This window comes from Neophocaena asiaeorientalis, unplaced genomic scaffold, assembly GCF_003031525.2.
Source record: "Neophocaena asiaeorientalis asiaeorientalis breed wild unplaced genomic scaffold, Neophocaena_asiaeorientalis_V1.1 scaffold106, whole genome shotgun sequence".
NCBI classification, from domain to species: domain Eukaryota; kingdom Metazoa; phylum Chordata; class Mammalia; order Artiodactyla; family Phocoenidae; genus Neophocaena; species Neophocaena asiaeorientalis.
Genome location: NW_020172597.1, coordinates 4,659,756 through 4,677,866, shown reverse-complemented (window position 1 = coordinate 4,677,866; position 18,111 = coordinate 4,659,756). Strand labels below are relative to the sequence as shown.

General features: G+C 40.7%; 1 protein-coding gene across 5 annotated transcripts in view; it reads right to left on the bottom strand.

The window, feature by feature from the left end:
* Positions 1-18,111, bottom strand: part of NFYC (nuclear transcription factor Y subunit gamma) — a 64,441-nt gene that overhangs the window by 29,623 nt on the left and 16,707 nt on the right. For 4 of the 5 annotated variants that reach the window (XM_024738767.1, XM_024738762.1, XM_024738766.1 and 1 more), the window contains exon 2: positions 1,365-1,477. In XM_024738767.1, the coding sequence (XP_024594535.1) occupies positions 1,365-1,469 (105 nt within the window). In that variant the 5' untranslated portion in view covers positions 1,470-1,477. Of the gene's footprint in view, positions 1-1,364; positions 1,478-10,476; positions 10,549-18,111 lie in introns of those variants that run through there. The other variant, XM_024738765.1, reaches the window with a different exon arrangement.

Sequence of the window (18,111 nt, the reverse complement as noted above, 5' to 3'; positions counted from 1 at the left end):
TTTTGCGGTACGCGGGCCTCTCACTGCTGTGGCCTCTCCCGCCGCGGAGCACAGGCTCCGGACGCGCAGGCCCAGCGGCCATGGCCCACGGGCCCAGCCGCTCCACGGCATGCGGGACCCTCCCGGACCGGGGCACGAACCCGCGTCCCCTGCATCGGCAGGCGGACCCCCAACCACTGCGCCACCAGGGAAGCCCTATTTTGTTTATTTTATTCATTCATTACCTGTTTATAGTCTGTCACTCCCACCAGAATACATGTTCTGTGAGTGCAATGATTCCGTCTGTCCGGTTCACAATTGGATCCACAGTAACTAGCATAGCCAAGTGGTGCATAAGTATTCGTCAAGTGAACAAATAAACTGACTACGTTATGTTAGAGGTTAAGGACCAAAGCTCTAAGAAATTGCAACATGAGTTCTACATGAAGAAGGAATCCAGTGTTTGCTCTGCCAGGATGCTAATATTGATACCTTCAGGGCAGGAATGACACATCTAACACAGAGAGCTCCTTCAGCATTTGCTGAAATGACACCAAATGGAACATTCTTCATTAAGGATATGACACCATACTCTGACCTTTATTGCTTCAGATTCATCACTGTGCCTGACTCAGTAACTGTTTAATAAATACTTATCAAATAAATGACTCCGGTTGTAATTACTACATTGTAAGCCCCTCAAGAGCCAGGGTTTTATTTGATTCTTCTATGTCAGAGGTTCTCAACAGGGGATGATTTCGGCCCCCAGGGAACATTTGCCAATGTCTAGCAAAATTTTTGGTTGTCACAACTGAAAGGGGAGTGCTACTGGCTGGCATCTACTGATTAAAGGCCAGAGATGCTGCTAAACACCGTACAATGCACAGAAGAGCCCCTCAAAACAAAGAATTATCTGGCCCAAAATGTCAGTAAGGCTGTTAAGTAACCCCAATCTAAGTGTATCTTTTGACACCTGGAAAGAGTGCCTGCTTACAATAGATTTGTTGTTGAATAAACTGCCCAAGTTTTCACCAGGTCCTAGAAATTTGGCAGGGCCACTAAATCAGGCTTAAGAAATGACCTACAGCTACTGGAGGAAAGTAAGCTCTGCTTTTCTGCATTCTAAAAGATCTGCCTCACATTAAAGTATCTCCAAGTCAAAGCATCCACTATACAACCACATGCCTAAAGAGAGCCACTAAGATATTAAAAAACCCTTGTAGTTACCTCACCTAAGGTAAATTATATTTTCATTTTCCTATCCAAAGGTCAGAAATGAACTATATTTTTAGAAATATGCTTGAGATTAAAAACACTTTAGTCTAAGTTTTGGTTATTCATCTCAAAGCTTTTACACTCTTTAAAAGTTTCTCATTCTTCCTTACCACTGTTAAATTCCGGATTTCTTCCATGACACGAGGCCAGAAGGACTGTAGGCTTTGCTGGGCATCACTGCTGCTAGCACCACCAAATCCTCCTTCTGTGGACATTTTGACAACTAAAAACAAACACATACATGAGATACATTAGAAATAATAAAGTCAGACTTTCTGTCCAGCTTATTTATAGCTTTCCTTGTGGATGTTTTCACTAATTCATTCAATTTCTCAGCCTGAGAAAGTATACAAAATTGTGCTGAAGGGGTTTGTCACACCAGCTTAAGTCTTAGCCAAAAATAAGGAGGAAAGTTTTCCCTTCTATCCAGCTCATACCGCAGAGACTAACAAGGAGCTCCAAGCAGAAAATCTAAAATTGCTAGCAATCCAAACTCAAATCCTAATGTGAATCAAGGACTTTTAATGTCTTATTTTGCGGAGGGGAAAGAAAAAAAGGCACTTGGTTGTCCTAGTCTGGTCCATAATTTTCAATGCCATTCTCTCCAATGTTTTTCAAGTTCTATGTGGCTTCTCACACTCCATGCCACAGCCTGCAGCACATACATTACGGGTCCCCAGTGATTAATACTGTACAGAAATGTAAACCCAAAGTCTTAAAAAATAAGAGCCAAGTTTATTCTTTTGTTTTAGACACTGTGGTTCCACTTCTTTGGGGCTACTGATGATTATTATTCTTTCTAATCTCAAGCTAATCTGCCTCAAAGGACACAAAAACACTAAAGTCTAGGCCAGTAATTGAGTGGATGGCACAAAGTCTCCGAACGGAAATCACTTCCCCGTTCTTTCCTTACCTGAACCATGCTGTCAGGCACAAAGCCAAACAAAGCACACCACCAACTGGAAGCTTTAAAGATGGTTGAAAAACATCGAAGAATTAAATTTAGGACAGAGAAAAGAGAGTAAGAACTTGCCGTCAGTTGCTTTGTGATGGGGGAGGGAAGATGAATAAGGATCTCCACATCAGCTATAAATACAGATAACATTGTAATGTCTTAAAAGATTTACAGGGGGGAAGTAAAAAACTCCAGATGGCTTAAATGCTTATCTGACAAAAACTTACACCCAAGAAACAGTTTAATTGAACACAAAGAGCAAGACACTTAGCGACGTCCTAAGAATTTCTATTCTGGGAAACTATCTGAAAAGGTTTGACGGGCCAGTGACAGGATGCTGGTGGACAGCTATGTAAGTCATTAAGAACTAATTCTGAAGGGCTGAAAGAAACGCACCAAAGCCAGGGGTCACATGACCAAACTGCTACTTTCCAGGCTTCATGTGGATGCGTGCTGGGCACATCGTTCTCCATCAGCAGAATGGAATGAAGGCTGATAAATCTAGGTGTAGACTGTGAGGATGTTCGATTCACTCTTAAATGTTTGCCTGGGACTGTCCTAAAGGTCTCTAATTTTTTTCCCCCCCTTTTTCTTCTAAAGGAAATGATGAGAGGAAAGAAATGAAAGGAAAACAAGAGTACAATCTTCAAAGCAGATTTCACTCTGGTGTAATGACATTAGTGGCTGATGATGTAATGGGAAAAGGTTTGGAGCCAATTTCTGGTGCTGGAGGCCTACAAGCAGCTCCATACATCAACAGGAACTCTAAGTGTTAGGAAGCAATATGATCTTGGAGTTTCTGGAGGGAATTAAAGTGAAGAATGTTGAATCACGGTTGGAAATGACTAGATAAAATATTGAGTCCTAAATAACCAAGTAAGATCCTCTCAACTCAGCTCCCATGACATTTTCACTTATCACCATATGCACATGGCCTATATACACTATTCTCTTAGATGTACTGAGAACAAAGAAACCAAGGTAATCTACAGAAATTTATTTACTTTTATTAATAGATTCCTACGAGGTACTCATGACAATGATGAGAGTGAGACTCTAACCTTTTTAAATGGGGCAAATAAAAGCTTTCTAGAAATGAAAATAATTATCAAAAAAACTTTAAAAAGAATCTAACCTTTCATTGTAGGGACCCCTGTACATGCCTGATCTTAGCAGAATCTGCCATGAAAACTGCTATGGTCAAAGGAGGAAGATGCACAATTGCCAGTGTATCTCTGTATAACTTGCTAATGATGAGTAGGTTTAGTTTGAGTGCAAAGGCCCGTGAGATTTAGAAAGTTGGTAACCAGTCTTGATTGTCCTCTGATCTCTTCCCACAAACATTACCAAGGTACACAATTCAAGAAGCATCTTTAAAACCATCTGTGCACAGTCTGCTTTTAAATCTTGAATTGCCCCAACTAAGGATGTGCTGGCGCAATCAGTTCCCAAACATCTGTGCAGTCAATAGATTATGAATGAATCTTTGGCTGGCTCAGAGCGACACTGTCAGAGTGGGGGTTGGCTACAGAACAGAAGTTAACAAATTATCTGGAACTGATAAATGTATTAAAGGTTAAGTGTTTAACTTGAGAGACCTGTCTGAATTAGAAAATCATAAATGGATAATGGCAAAAAAAATTCAAGTCAGTAATAATGTCCTTTACATTTTACTGCATCACAGAAGTTTAAAACTGGGGGGAAAAAGGCATTAAGAACCACCCAGGCCACCTCCTCTAAAAGATGCTTACAGCCCTACTTCAAGCTCTGCCCAGCTCCCTCACTCCCACCCTAAGGAGTCATTTAACTTAAACATGAGCTCCTCCCGCTATACTTCTAAGAAACTGGCTCACTGGTAAGGCATTCTTTTCCATCCATCCATCCAGCTCTCACTGTTCTTTACACTAAGTTGAATTTACGAACAAAGGATCATTTCAGCTTTCGATTTAGAGTTACAACTTTTATGCTTTTTCCATTGAGAAACCTCTTTTCATAAATTCCTGACTCCAAAAAAACAAAGGTACTATACTTCCATCAGGGACAGAAGATCCTCTCATGAGGAAAAAGAGAAAATGGTTTGGAGCATGTTTTCTAGCATCTCTGCCCAGAGATGATTTGTAGCTAATTATCTTAATATCTCTTGGGGGACTTCCCCGGTGGTCCAGTGATAAAGAATCCGCCTTACAATGCAGAGGATGCAGGTTCAATCCCTGGTCAGGGAACTAAGATGCCACATGCTGCGGGGCAACTAAGCCCGTGCGCCACAAATACTGAGCTCACGCACCTCAACTAGAGCCTGCGCGCAGCAAACTACAGAGCTCACGCGCCACAACTGCAGAGCCCACACACCCTGGAGCCTGCGTGCCACAACTGGAGAAGACAAAATCCGCACGCCACAATTAGAGAGAAGCCTGGGCACCAAGACGAAAGATACCGCATGCTTCAACAAAGATCCTGCGTGCTGCAACTAAGACCCGACACAGCCAAAAATAAAATAAAAATAAATAAATAATAAATAAATCTTAAAAATCTCTTGGAAGAACATAAATTGTTACTATAAATTCCTAGAAAGTGAGTATTTTTATTCAAAAGGCTTTCCCCAAAGCAGATCCAGTCTTCACATGGGGCTTTAAAAATCAGATCAAATCTCACGCAACAGATCTTATGAAAACAAGTTGGTGTTCTCAATATTTTCTGACTGTGGCAAAACTTAACATTAAAATAATAAAACCTAATCATAAACAAATTTTGCTCACCAAACACCCAACAAGTTAAAAAATATAAAGTAACCTTAGTTAATTTTATCACTTATTTTAATAATTAATACATAAATTGCAACTGAATGGATTTTGCTACAGAAGTAGCCTACTTACAACATCTACAACCCATGGCAAATATGCCAGGTTCATCTTCTAGAGTGATAAGAAAGGTTATGTATTTAAAAGTAAGAAAGAGATTTATATTCCAGGATCCTTTTTATTCCATGTTAAATTGCTATCGCTATCATGAGATAAAGCTATTTATATATAGTAAGACCAAGCCACATTAGCTTAGATGACTCATGAAAAATGCATAATAGAATTTCCCAGATTTAGTTCATAATTAATATTAGATTTATTACTCATGTTCATTAATTAGATTATAAACACTTGAATAAGACTGCCTATTTAACTATTTAATAAAGACTTAAGGACCAGATGAAATATTGAATGTTTGTTGCTATAAGAAATCTCAACTCCCATTATCTCTTAATTTATCTGGTTTTAAAAACAGTTTGCTTTCCAAAACTAAAATGGGAAGAATCAAAGTCCACCAAGAAAAGGCCACTTCTGCAATGCTCAAATCAACTGCTGTCTCTCCACAAGTGTTCTCTAAATAACTCCAAGTGATCACTCCTTCCTGTAAACCTTCAGAGCCCTTAATCTGTACTTCTTCCTGCCCTCACCACATTACCTTGTATGATCATTATTTATGTATTTCTTACCATATTTCCCCTTCTGATTTATAAGCTTGTGGGTAGGACCTGAGTATGATTTATCTCTGGATTCCCTCACAGCACCTAGCTCAAAGCCTGATAAATAATTACTTCTGAATGAAGGAGCAAGAGAGTTGTTGCATATGGCCTTTCTGAGAAAAAAGAGGCCTCTTGGAAAGCCTGGCCCTGAAATAAGATTTATTGGGACTGCAAACTATCCTAGGAGTTTCAAAATAAACGAGGTTCTCTCTGGGCCTTGAGAGTATAAGTAGGACTACAATCAGAAATCCACATGACTTGCCGAAGTGAATTTAAGATAAAAGGGCATGGGACTTCCCTGGTGGTCCAGTGGTTAAGTCTCTGCGCTCCCCATGCAGGGGGCCTGGATTTGGTCCCTGGTCAGGGAACTAGATTCCGCATGCCACAACTAAGACCCGGCTCAGCCAAATAAATATATATATATTTTTTAAAAAGATAAAAGGGCATGATAGGAAGGGGACACACACACACACACCACACACACACGCACACACGTCCTGGAAGTTGCAAGGCAGACTGCAAGGCTAGAAACATGGGTGCATACCATTCCCAAGCGTAAACCTTTTGAAAGTCAGAATCTTCTCAGAAAGGTGACCAGGACAGATGAGCAAAGTTTGAAAAATTAATGACAATAGTTAAGTAGGAGAAGAAGGGGCAGGGGGGAGACCTGTGTTTGGCCATTGCCAGGAGGATAAGGAGAAAATCATGGAGGAAATGGGATGATTCAATCAAATTGGGATGATTCAATCATATCACTCAGGGGTAGACAATCTGTCATTCTAATATCTGGTTACTCTTTATCATTCTTGAAGAAAGAGACCTAAGGAGTTTTCAAAATATCCCAGAAGCAGAGTGCTCCTCCTTTAAGATTCCCTTGGAAGTCTTTTAAGCTCTTTCTTTCGACCAGTTACCATTCTCACCAAATCCTCCCTTAGTAATATGCTAGACATGGAAGAGGATGTATCAAAATGACCAACCTCATAAAATACAAAGAAACATAAGGTTTTACTACAATATTCCCTAGTTTCTAAAACTCTGCACCTTTAGGTTTTGGCTCTCTATTTCTTGGCATGTACCTCACTCTCTCTACAAAAATCCTTTTCATTATAATATGCCTAAACCCACAACACAGCTCTCTGAAAACAACTAAAACCAAATAGATATTGTTGGGAGATAATACGTAAATCCCTATCATCACAACAACTATTCAAGGAAAAAGGACCACAGAAATTTCCCCTAAAATGAAGTCCAATCCTTGCCCATTGCTGCTTCCTATTAAAACACTAGAGCTGCCCCATCCCAGGCAGTCAAATTTTACCTAAAAATAATGCTCTCATTGTCAAATGCAAGCAAATATCTCTTGGCCCAGTTGTGACGGAAAAACAAATCTAAACACTGGTACCATCTTTCACCTTAATGCACCACCACCCCAATCCCAACTTGCAGCCTTTAGGCCTTTCAGGCTGAGAATGTCCCCAATCATTCCTATGTGTCTCCAACTTAACATATATCAAGCACCTCCCTATGTTCAAAGCAAATTAACTTCTTCACTTGCCTTTTTGACTTGCGTTTTGATCATGTTTTCCTGTCATTAGATGACATGCTTTTTATTTTGCCCAATTAGCGGCACTATCACCTGCATTTTATGTTCCAGTACTGCTCAGGTATTTATTAATGTTAGTTCCAGGCTTCTTTATTTGAATTGGCTAAAACTGTTGGGATGTTATATTTCAAATGGGGAATGAAAGATCAAGAAAGAATATTAATATGAATGAATAAGAAGAAAGGGGGTAAGATTTAAGCTAACTTGTGCTTGTTATTTTAGATATTCTTCCAAACTACAAAGAAAAGTGAAAACTAAATTTGAGAACTAAAATTTCTGAAACAATTCCTCCGGACTTCCCTGGTGGCTCAGTGGTTAAGAATCCACCTGACAATGCAGGGGACATGGGTTTGATCCCTAGTCCAGGAAGATCCCACATGCTGCGGAGCAACTAAGCCCGTGTGCCACAACTACTGAGCCTGCGCTCTAGAGCCCACGTGCCACAACTACTGAGCCTGCGCTCTAGAGCCCACGTGCCACAACTACTGAAGCCCACACGCCTAGAGCCCGTGCTCCACAACAAGAAGCCACCGCAACGAGAAGCCCACGCACCGCAAAGAAGCGCAGCCCCCGCTCCATGCAACTAGAGAAAGCCCGCGCGCAGCAACAATGACCCAACGCAGCCAAAAATAAATAAATAAATTTAAAACAAAACAATTCCACCAACATCAAGCTGGTTCTCATGTTTATATAGATGGACATAAGGACCATTATCAATCACAATGGCTAAAAAGCATTTCAAGCCTTAAGGAGGCATATGTTCTCCACAATAAAACCAACCTTACATTGACAATTTCAGGAGAAAAATAACAATGTTCTGGAAATAAAAAGACCTATGTTTGTGAACTGGCCTGCTGCCTACAAGCTGGTGGCCTTGGGCCAGTCACTTCACTAAGCCATTCCAGAAGCAATGTGTACCGAACACATACTCCAAAGGCCGAAGGGGTGGTCTGGTATGGAAAGCCTACATTTCACTGCTTGAAGATGTAATAAATGAATGAATACAAGGGAAGGCAGGGTGACTAGAGAGAAAAGAGAGTTCAACAGTCCTTTCTTTTCATTTTTTAAACTTTTTGGCCGTGCCACATGGCATGCGGGATCTTAGTTCCTCAACCAGGGATTGAACCTGTGCCCCCTGCAGTGGAAGCACTTGAGTCTCAACTGCTGGACTGCCAGGGAAGTCCCTCAACAGTCTTTATTTAAGCTCATCTAAGGTTTCTACTGAAGCAAGAAAGCACTAAGCCTAGTGCCAGAAACCTTACTACTTAAATTCTAAACATAACTGGGTTCCAGATGGTCATACTTACTGGCAGGTTATTACACAGTATCCCACTACTCTAAGAATGAATAATGTAGATCCCTTGCCCCAATCCCAAACAATGCCAAGTTCAGTGTTTGAGGGTGTGTCTGTCTTGAGCTCCAAAAGGTTATGTATGAAGCCCCTTTTCAAACTGCCTACAGGAGAAATCATGCTTTCCAAAAGACTATGGGTTGGAAGTGCCTGCATACTACTCTCCCTAAAGATCTGCTCACAAAGATACATTTTCAAATTGGCAGCAGAGATACTCTTCCTTCAAAAACAAAACATGTTTCTCCTTGCTGTCTACTACAACATAATCTTTCAAACAAGGGCTAGATCATAATATAGTTATAGTGTATCTGGGAAAAAAAGGAAGGCAGAGCAACTGGTATAAGCAATGAAACTTAACAGGAAGGCGTGACCAGAACATTTAAAAACCTGTTCCTGTGGAATAGGAATGGTATGTGAACATCTTACTTCACATAGTTTCTTCCTCATGCCTTTACTGACATTCAGCTTACATGACATGTATGTCTATACAGTGGCATATATGACAGCAACAAAACACTATCAGTATTTTGTATGATGGAGAAAAAAGACCAAATATTTTAGTGAAGTATTCTAAAGCAAGGGTCCACAAACTACAGCCCACAGGCCAAATCTGGCGTGCAGCCTGTTTTTGTAAATTCAGTTTTCCTGGAAGACTGCAGCCCCCATTCACTTACATTGTCTATGGCTGTTTCCACGCTACAACAGTAGAGTTGAAGTGCTAGAACAGAAACTGTATGACCCACAAGCTGAAAATATTATCTGGCCCTTTAGAAAAAAAAAAAAAAGGATCTGATAATATAATGATGGGGAAACTGAGCGTCAGAGGTTTGAAAAGCTTGCCCTAGATCACACAGCTGTTACATTGCTTCCTCACCTGTTCAACCTCCATTAGGAGTAAACTAGGCCAGCCCTCTCTACCCCACAGAAATATTTGTTAATCTCTCTGACACTCCAACCTAATGAAAGTAAATAAATTCTTGAAGGAAGAATGACAAGTACGTAACTGGGTTTTCAGACCCTGAGCCTCAAAGAGAATTCTAACATGAGCTGGAGAAAGAATAGTGCCTGTAAGTCTGAGCTAAAACGTAATCTAAAACAAAGAGCCATTTTGCTTACTGGATCCCCTCTGAGACTCAGAAACTCTAAGAACAATCTTTTGCCCAGCTTCTAGCAGGATCCTGTGTTAATGTACGCCCAGGAGAGGTGAAAAGTGTGATTCTGAAGAATGTTTCAAAGGTGCCAACTTAAAAGCTTTAGAGTTTTACCCTCAATTGATCTTCACTCAGCTCAGTGCCAAAGATATCAGTATCATTCCAATTTTACAGATAAGAAAGCCGAGGATTGGGTATCTTACGTCACCTGCTCAAGGTCACAATATAGTAAATAGTGCAGCTGGAAATACAAAAGCTCTAAAATTCTGTTCTTGATTTAGTACAGATCGTTCATTCTCACTTTTTGTTACTTTAAGGTATGTGTATATTCAAACCGTCCAGGGAGATGAGCAGTCTCGGCTTGGATCACTGACTCAAATCCTTAACCCAGAAGATCATTTTTATCCACTTGCTCACAAAATCTCTGTGGCAATCACAGAAGATGCTAATGGCACTGCTATCTCCTATCATACAAACATCCTTCTCTTATTTCTCTGTTGTCTCTCTCCTTGCTCCATCACTCTCTTTTCTGTTTTATCCTCCCTCTTGCTTGTCTCTAGGACAGTCAGTAGCACCTATGAATACTCAGCAGCAAACAGTGGGGGGCAGTAAAGTACAGGGTAAATACATAAATAAAATGTATCGGACCTGGAGGTTCTTGCTCTCTGGCTACTGACTTGTCACTTAACTTCTTGAGGCCTCTTTCACCTCACAGGGCAGCTGCAGCACACAAATGGGAAAGACTCGTTAGAAGGCCTTGAAAAATACCAAGCATCATATAAATGCCAGATGGCATATCAAAATCACTGCTCAGAGCTAGACAAGACATCTACTCCTGGCCTGAATAGTCTCAAACACAGTACCAAGCCCAAACACAAATCTCCCTCACGTATTGTAACAAGTAACCCAATTTGCTTCTTTCTCTCTCTAATTTAGACTACTTACTTTATTATTATTATTATTTTTGTGTGTGTGATACGCGGGCCTCTCACTGTTGTGGCCTCTCCCGTTGCGGAGCACAGGCTCCGGACGCGCAGGCTCAGCGGCCATGGCTCACGGGGCCCAGCCGCTCCGCGGCATGTGGGATCTTCCCAGACTGGGGCACGAACCCACATCCCCTGCATCGGCAGGCGGACTCTCAACCACTGCGCCACCAGGGAAGCCCCTTACTTTATTTTTAACACGTGTCCTAAGAGTCCTGCATCAGATGCATGGAAACAAATGCAGTAAGAAATCTTCTTCCATCTCTTTTATAAGCATAAAATAATTTTTAAAGCCCTTTAAACTATTAAATTTAGAATGAATGTACTAGTTCCAAATAAAGAATTCAAGATGGAAATGACTAGGAATGCTCTTAACTTAAATCCTTGGGAATGTCAATGATCAGTAGCCATGCAGGCTCTCCCTCTAGACAAGTCCAAAAATATAAAAATTCTTAGAACGTGTCTCCTTGTACACCTCAGACTTCTGTAAGCTGGAAGTATGTAGCTGTTCTGTCTTGCAGAAGGAAGGCAGAGGAGACCTGAAGTCTAGGCAGCATCCTACCCCATCTGGTCCCACCAACCAAGAAAAAGATTCAACAGAACACTGAGCTCTGAAGAGAGCTCTGGCTGCTTCTATCTCCATCCAAGATCTTGGAGTAAAGGGAATATGTTCTGAAAGCAGTAATTTTTGAGACTATCTCATGGACTGAAACCAAAGATTTTTGGGACTAGCACTGATAAGAAGCTTGCTCTCACAGTATGTACAACTATAAGAAATAAATATACCCAGTGACCACTGAACTTTTTTCTCCCCAAGAAACCATTCCTGGCACCCAATAAAATCTATTTCCACAATCATCATATTCACTGTCTAATATACTGAATATTACTATTATTAGGCACAGTATTTTTTAAGCCTAAAATTTCCATGCTCCTATTTTCTCCCTAGCTCTTATGTAACTATCTTTGTTTCTGACACATCCTCAAGGGAAACATGCCTTGCACTAGTGGAGACAGTCAGTAGCACCTATGAATAGGACACATCTACTGAATAAACAAACACAAGCTCCTCAAGAACTACTTCAAGACCCCAGGTATCTTTGACTTTACTCTGGGTTCTTTTCTTTGAAATGTGCATACGGGGAAATCCCTTGCAAGTACCTGAGCTCAGCTGTGCAATAACCTTTGGTCGTAATACAATGGAAAAGTCAAAAAAGAGTAGGGATGGGGAGAAACCTGTTCTACTTTAGAAAATGTAGCAGAAGTGTACATAATTATCTAATCATAGACTCCACTGGAAAATGGAATATTGTGCAGGTGAGTTAATCCATCTAAATACTGGAGAATTCTCAATTAAAAACCTGGAGGGTGTTATAAGAGTGTCATTAAGAGCCTGGCTGTATTGATTTGGCTGTATGGGTTCTGCTGATTCACAGACACACAGAATTCTGCCCTCTGCTTAGTGTCTTTTAGCATTGATTTGAAAGTTAAAAGAAAGCAAGCAAGAAAGGGCACGAGAATAAACAAATCCTCCAAGTCAACCAAACTCTAAATCTCCCACCTCCGTGTATACAGCTGTCAGGAACAGAGAATGTAAAGATCACTTCAAAGAATGCAAAGCAACTGAGATGGTTATGCTAATCCCTTGCGTTTGTACATGCTTTTACACTTTGGAAAGTAGCTTTCTTTACATTATCTCATTTGTTTTTCACAGCAAACACAACACAGGTACTAAATATTCCCATCTGACAGATAAAGATACTTTATCCAGGTAGACTGAGGGACTTGCCTTAGGTTACAGGGCAAGTATATGCCACAGCCAGAACCACAACCCATAAGCCCTTATTCTCAGTTTTGTGCTCTTTCACGGCATGTTCTCTTCTCTCTTTCAGAACTGATAACTCAGTAGAGGACTAAGAATTTAAGAACATGTGGATCTTCTCAGCCTGGAACATAAATCCATAAAGCCTTTTATCTTTAGTTTTCCTGATCATTCTCCTGGACAAAAGTACTCCAGGGACTTCCCTGGTGGCACAGTGGTTAAGCATCTGCCTGCCAAAGCAGGGGACACGGGTTTGATCCCTAGTCCGGCAAGATCCCACATGCCGCGGAGCAACTAAGCCCGTGCACCACACCCACAGAGCCTGTGCTCTAGAGCCTGCGAGCCACAACTGCTGAGCCCGCGTGCCACAGCTACTGAAGCCCATGTGCCTAGAGCCTATGCTCCGCAACAAGAGAAGCCACCACAGTGAGAAGCCCGTGCACCGCAAGGAAGAGCAGCCCCCGCTCACCACAACTAGAGAAAGCCAGAATGCAGCAACAAAGACCCAAGGCAGCCATAGACAGATAAATAAATAAAGTACTCCAAAATGCCAAGATGTCAGATTCTTACACATTTCGAAGTGGAAAGCTTAAGTTTTTCAAGCTTGTTAAAGCTGCAGTTGCCCACAAGGACTGGGACTTGGGGATATCTGGTCACCAACCAAGAGCAGAGATAAAAAGGTCCAGTAGATCAAGTTCACTCTCTGGGGGCCTGGTGATGAGAAGTCACTCTATCTTTTCACTATAGTTCAGAGGAATAGCCTTAGCCTAGCCCCCCTTACTGGAGCTGTTTTCATAGCTGCACACTTATAGGAGGAATCATCTGGTTAAATTCTATGCAGTGTTTCAAAATTACAGCCTTTGCAACACTGTGAACATGGTGACAATGTTATTCTAATTATGCAGCCATTACTCTCAGAATCAAAATCCCTGTTCCAACTACCTTACTAGGGATAAAACTAAGATTATAAATCACAGCTAAGAAATACAAAGCAACTGATTATTTAAGAACACCATGACTCATCTAAAAACATCAATCTCTGTGGTTCAAGATAAGAACTCAAATATAAGAGGTGCCCAGGGCTTCCCTGGTGGCGCACTGGTAGAGAGTCCGCCTGCCGATGAAGGAGACGCGGGCTCGTGTCCCGGTCCGGGATAAAAAAAAAAAAAAAAAAAAAAAAAAAAAAAAAAAGAGGTGCCCAATATATACCACAAAGTATAGATTTGCACAGCTAAAGAACACTACAGGCTTCCTGGTGGCGCAGTGGTTAAGAATCCGCCTGCCAATGCAGGGGACACGGGTTCGAGCCCTGGTCCGGGAAGATCCCACATGCCATGGAGCAACTAAGCCTGTGTGCCACAACTATTGAGCCTATGCTCTAGAGCCCGCGAGCCACAACTACTGAGACCACGTGCCACAACCACTGAAGCCTGCACACCTAGAGCCCGCGCTCCGCAACAAGAGAAGCCACCGCAATGAGAAGCCCGCACACCGTAACGAAGAGTAGCCCCCACTCACTGCAACTAGAGAAAGCCCGCACACAGCTTTCCCAACGAAGAAAGAAGGGAGGAAGGAAGAAGAGAACACTACAGAACACCTAACACAATTCTAACCTCATATCTATTTGGAAATCCTTCAACTAGTTATCTGACCTGAGTGAATTTAGGATTAACACAAGACAATTTCCCAACATACTGGTAGTACTCATACTAGTATATAATCTATTTGCACTATGTTTCGTTCTGAAAAGAGGGTTGTGCTCACCTATCTTGTTTGACAAAAACTTTAAAAATCGTTCCATTAACTGCAAAGTACTATGTTTCATACAAACACATCACATTGCTTAACTACCTTCAAGGGTAGTTTCATGGGCATTTGGCCAATTAATTACCAGTAGAGAAATAATCATGGAGTTCAAGATATAAATAACCAAGTAAGATGGCTGGAAATTTACCACTATTTCTCTAGCGAAAAGTTTCTTATTGCCTTTATTTTAGACTGAGGATAATTACAACATACCTAGCCTAGAAATCTGCTAAATCCTACAGATGAGGCTATCCTATTCCTGGTAATTTATTGTGTGTGCTGCTCTTCAGTGTTATCATGACCATGTGGATATAAATTACTTGCTAAGTAAATGTTGCCAAATTCCTACTTGTGTATTTATGGTTGGCTTCATGCAGAATGCTGTCATTTAAGACTTTACAAAGCTAACACCAGCAAGATTAAGCCTGATGCAATTCAGGAAAAAAGAAGTCTTTGCATTGGATGGAGATGTGGGTGTATACTTAGAGCTTAAACAAGAAAGCTTGAGGTTATGCATGCACACACACAGACATAAACATATACATAACTAATCTCAAGGAGCTAATGCATAACATTTCAAGGAAATACTTGTACTTCTTCAGAAAAAGTGAAGGCCAGATCGTAGGGCAGTATTTCTAATCTTTTTCAGATCAAGGCACACACAGAAAATGTGTTAGTATTAGCTTTCTGAATATTTAACCTATGGGCTGATACTGATATCCTCGCTCAGTTTAACTTGTGACAAGATCGTGTATCACGCACGGTACTCTAAGTATTCAGAGGAAAATGTGGGGCTAGTAGCGATACCTTCACTTTGTTGTGTTTCCCTAGATAAGGGAAGATATAGATATTCTCTAGTTTTAACTAAATTAACATTCCAAAAAAGAACAAGTGACTTTTTAGAGTGAAGAATACTAACTCATATATGACAGCCGTACACTCAGATAACAGGGGTGAACAATCAAAAGAGCTTAGAGAACACTGACCTAGAGGACTCTGCCACACTCATTTCTAGATGTCTCAACTGCAGGGGCCAAACTTGTTTGCGTTTCCATCATTAACAAGAAGCTTTATTCTTCTGGTCCTCTGCCCATGCTCTCCCTTGATTCTCCCATCCATTCTCCAGGTTCAGCTACGATCTTTATGAGCTTAAATTCCAAACATATGTTACCAATTCTGGTACTTCTCCAAAGTTCCAGTCCTGCTTGCTAAACATCTCCAACTGGAAAGCCACCCAGAACTCAAACTCCTTTTGTCTAAAATTGCATCTATCATCTTCTTTCCCCAAACCTGCTCCTTCTAACTTTTCTGTTTCTATCCTCCAGTTTCTCAGGCTTGAAATCTGAGTCATCCTAGACTCCGTTCAATTCTAATCAACTGCTAAACTTTGTAATAACAGTGTCCATCTCCTGACCTTTCTTCACATTGCCACTATCTCTGTTCAGGTTCTCATCACTTCCATGTAATAATAAAGATGACGGTAATAGCTAATGCTATTCATTTAGGAGTGTGTGCCAAGTATGGTTCTAAGCCTTTTACACTGCTGTCTCTTTTAACCCTCATAATAATCCTAAGGATTGTGAACCTAGTATGTGAACTCAATGCATAATGTTCACTGTTTCTACTGTCCTCTACTCATTTCTACATAATGATGCTTAATACATCTTATAAAAGCACAGCTCTGATAATGCCACATCAACCTATTACCCAAAATCTCCAATGGTTTCCCATTATCAAGCAGAGACAGTTCAAATTTCTTAGCCTGGCAGTCAAGGCCCTCCAATATCTGACCCCAACTTACTTCTTCAGACTTCTTTCTTTTGCCACTCCTTCCTGTCCCTAACTCATCTCCTTATGTTCTAAGCAGACTAGACCATTTACTGCTCTCTTCAGCCCACACTACACTTTCTGAATCATGACCTTCCTCCTTCTGTTCCCCATGCCTGAAGTGCCCATGTGCCTACCTCCCTGAATCCAACACCCAGTTAACTAACTGCCTTCCTTCATTCCTAAGCCAGAAGAAAAGGTCTCCCCTCCTCTGAATTCTGTGTCCTTTGCTTGTACTTTCCATAGCAGTTTCATATACTTGATATACATCACCTGTCTCCCCTATCAGATTGTTAGATCCTGTAGTAAAATTTTATTTGTATACATTTTTAAAATCTCCACATAAATGAGACATGCATGCAGGTGAATTAGTGAAAGAACTATAAAGCGTCCAACTTTAGTATTTTCTCAATGGTAAGAACTATATAGCTTAGGTAGATAAAGGAAAAATTCATTGTGTCTGGATATTTCCAGTCAAGAGGGTCTTCTCTTTAGTTTTCTATGTAATTGAAACTATAGAGACAGACCAAAATGACAGTACCTCCAAGAAAAAAAGGATAACCAAGTGAATCAGCACTGCTGTTTGCTGTGGTTATTTTAGTCTCCTTTCTTCCTCTGAACTAAGGAACACAAGGTCACAAGCTATGTTATGCCACTTTAAAGTTAAACATTTACAAGGTTTTTTTTTCCTTTAGTTCTGTCTTTACACTGGAATTTACCTTCATTTCTTATCCTTCAACTGCCCTTTTTCACTGCAGGGTGTAGAACTGTAATTTATAGTAAATACTCTTAGAGAAAAACTTTTGGTCAATTACTGAACAGTGGAGTCTGGCTTTGGGATGCCGAGGGGAGTGACAGGAAGATAAGGGTGATAATGCAAGTAGAATCTAAGTTCTAAAGAGCCAGGCCCAACAGCGGCAGCAGAAAGAACAGAGTAAAAAGGAAACTAAGCTTCTGGAAAATGCAGGCATGAGGTGGATACCATCCAGCTGTGTCTACTATAATTTTCAGTCACAGTATACCTCAGGACTTAAATATAACATAAGTTACATAATTCAAGCTCTTGTTGTTTCAATAAGCTGTACTTTTTGTTCAAATATATGAAAATGGTAAAAAGAGAAAAAATTTTAAATTTCAAGTAGATTATGCTCTACCAGAGAATATGCAAAATAAGAACAAAAATCAAACCTACAAGTACCCAAACGCACACACGTGCAGATACATAATACTACTTTGCTGGTAGTAAAGATTAAAGTTAGCATAGTTAAAATATTATTTTGGGAGTATACAGACAATGATTTCTATTTCAGTCTTGTCAAATCCTTAAAATGATCCTGGGATCTTTATTAAATACAGGTTGGCTTTAAGGACACACTCGAAGAGCAGGCCCAAACCTGTTTGGGAATTGGCTTGTTCTTGAGGTGTGTTAACAAGACTAACTGGCATGCAGGTGTTGTATTTGTGTGCCTTAGTTTACTTCCTTGTAATGCATGTAAGCGACCCAGCTCTCTGGGACAGCTTAGCCAGGTGGGTACAATTAGCTTCCTAGCTTATTCTCAGCTTTCTGAATAAGCAACTGGCTGAGGCAAGAGATCTTCAGATCCCAAAAGGGACAGTAAGTCTGCTGCCACAGAAGACTTTCTAACCACCAGACTCCACATGAAGACTTCTGAACCTCTTCCATGGCCCACTTTCTCTCTGTTCCTTCTGTGTTCAAAGATGTACCAAAAAGGAAGACAAATATGAAAAGTAAGAAGTAAACACAGCCTAGAGGAATAAAAGAAACATAGAATGAACTAAGCAGGAGTTGAATCTCTGACCAGCCACTAAAAAGGCCAGTCATTA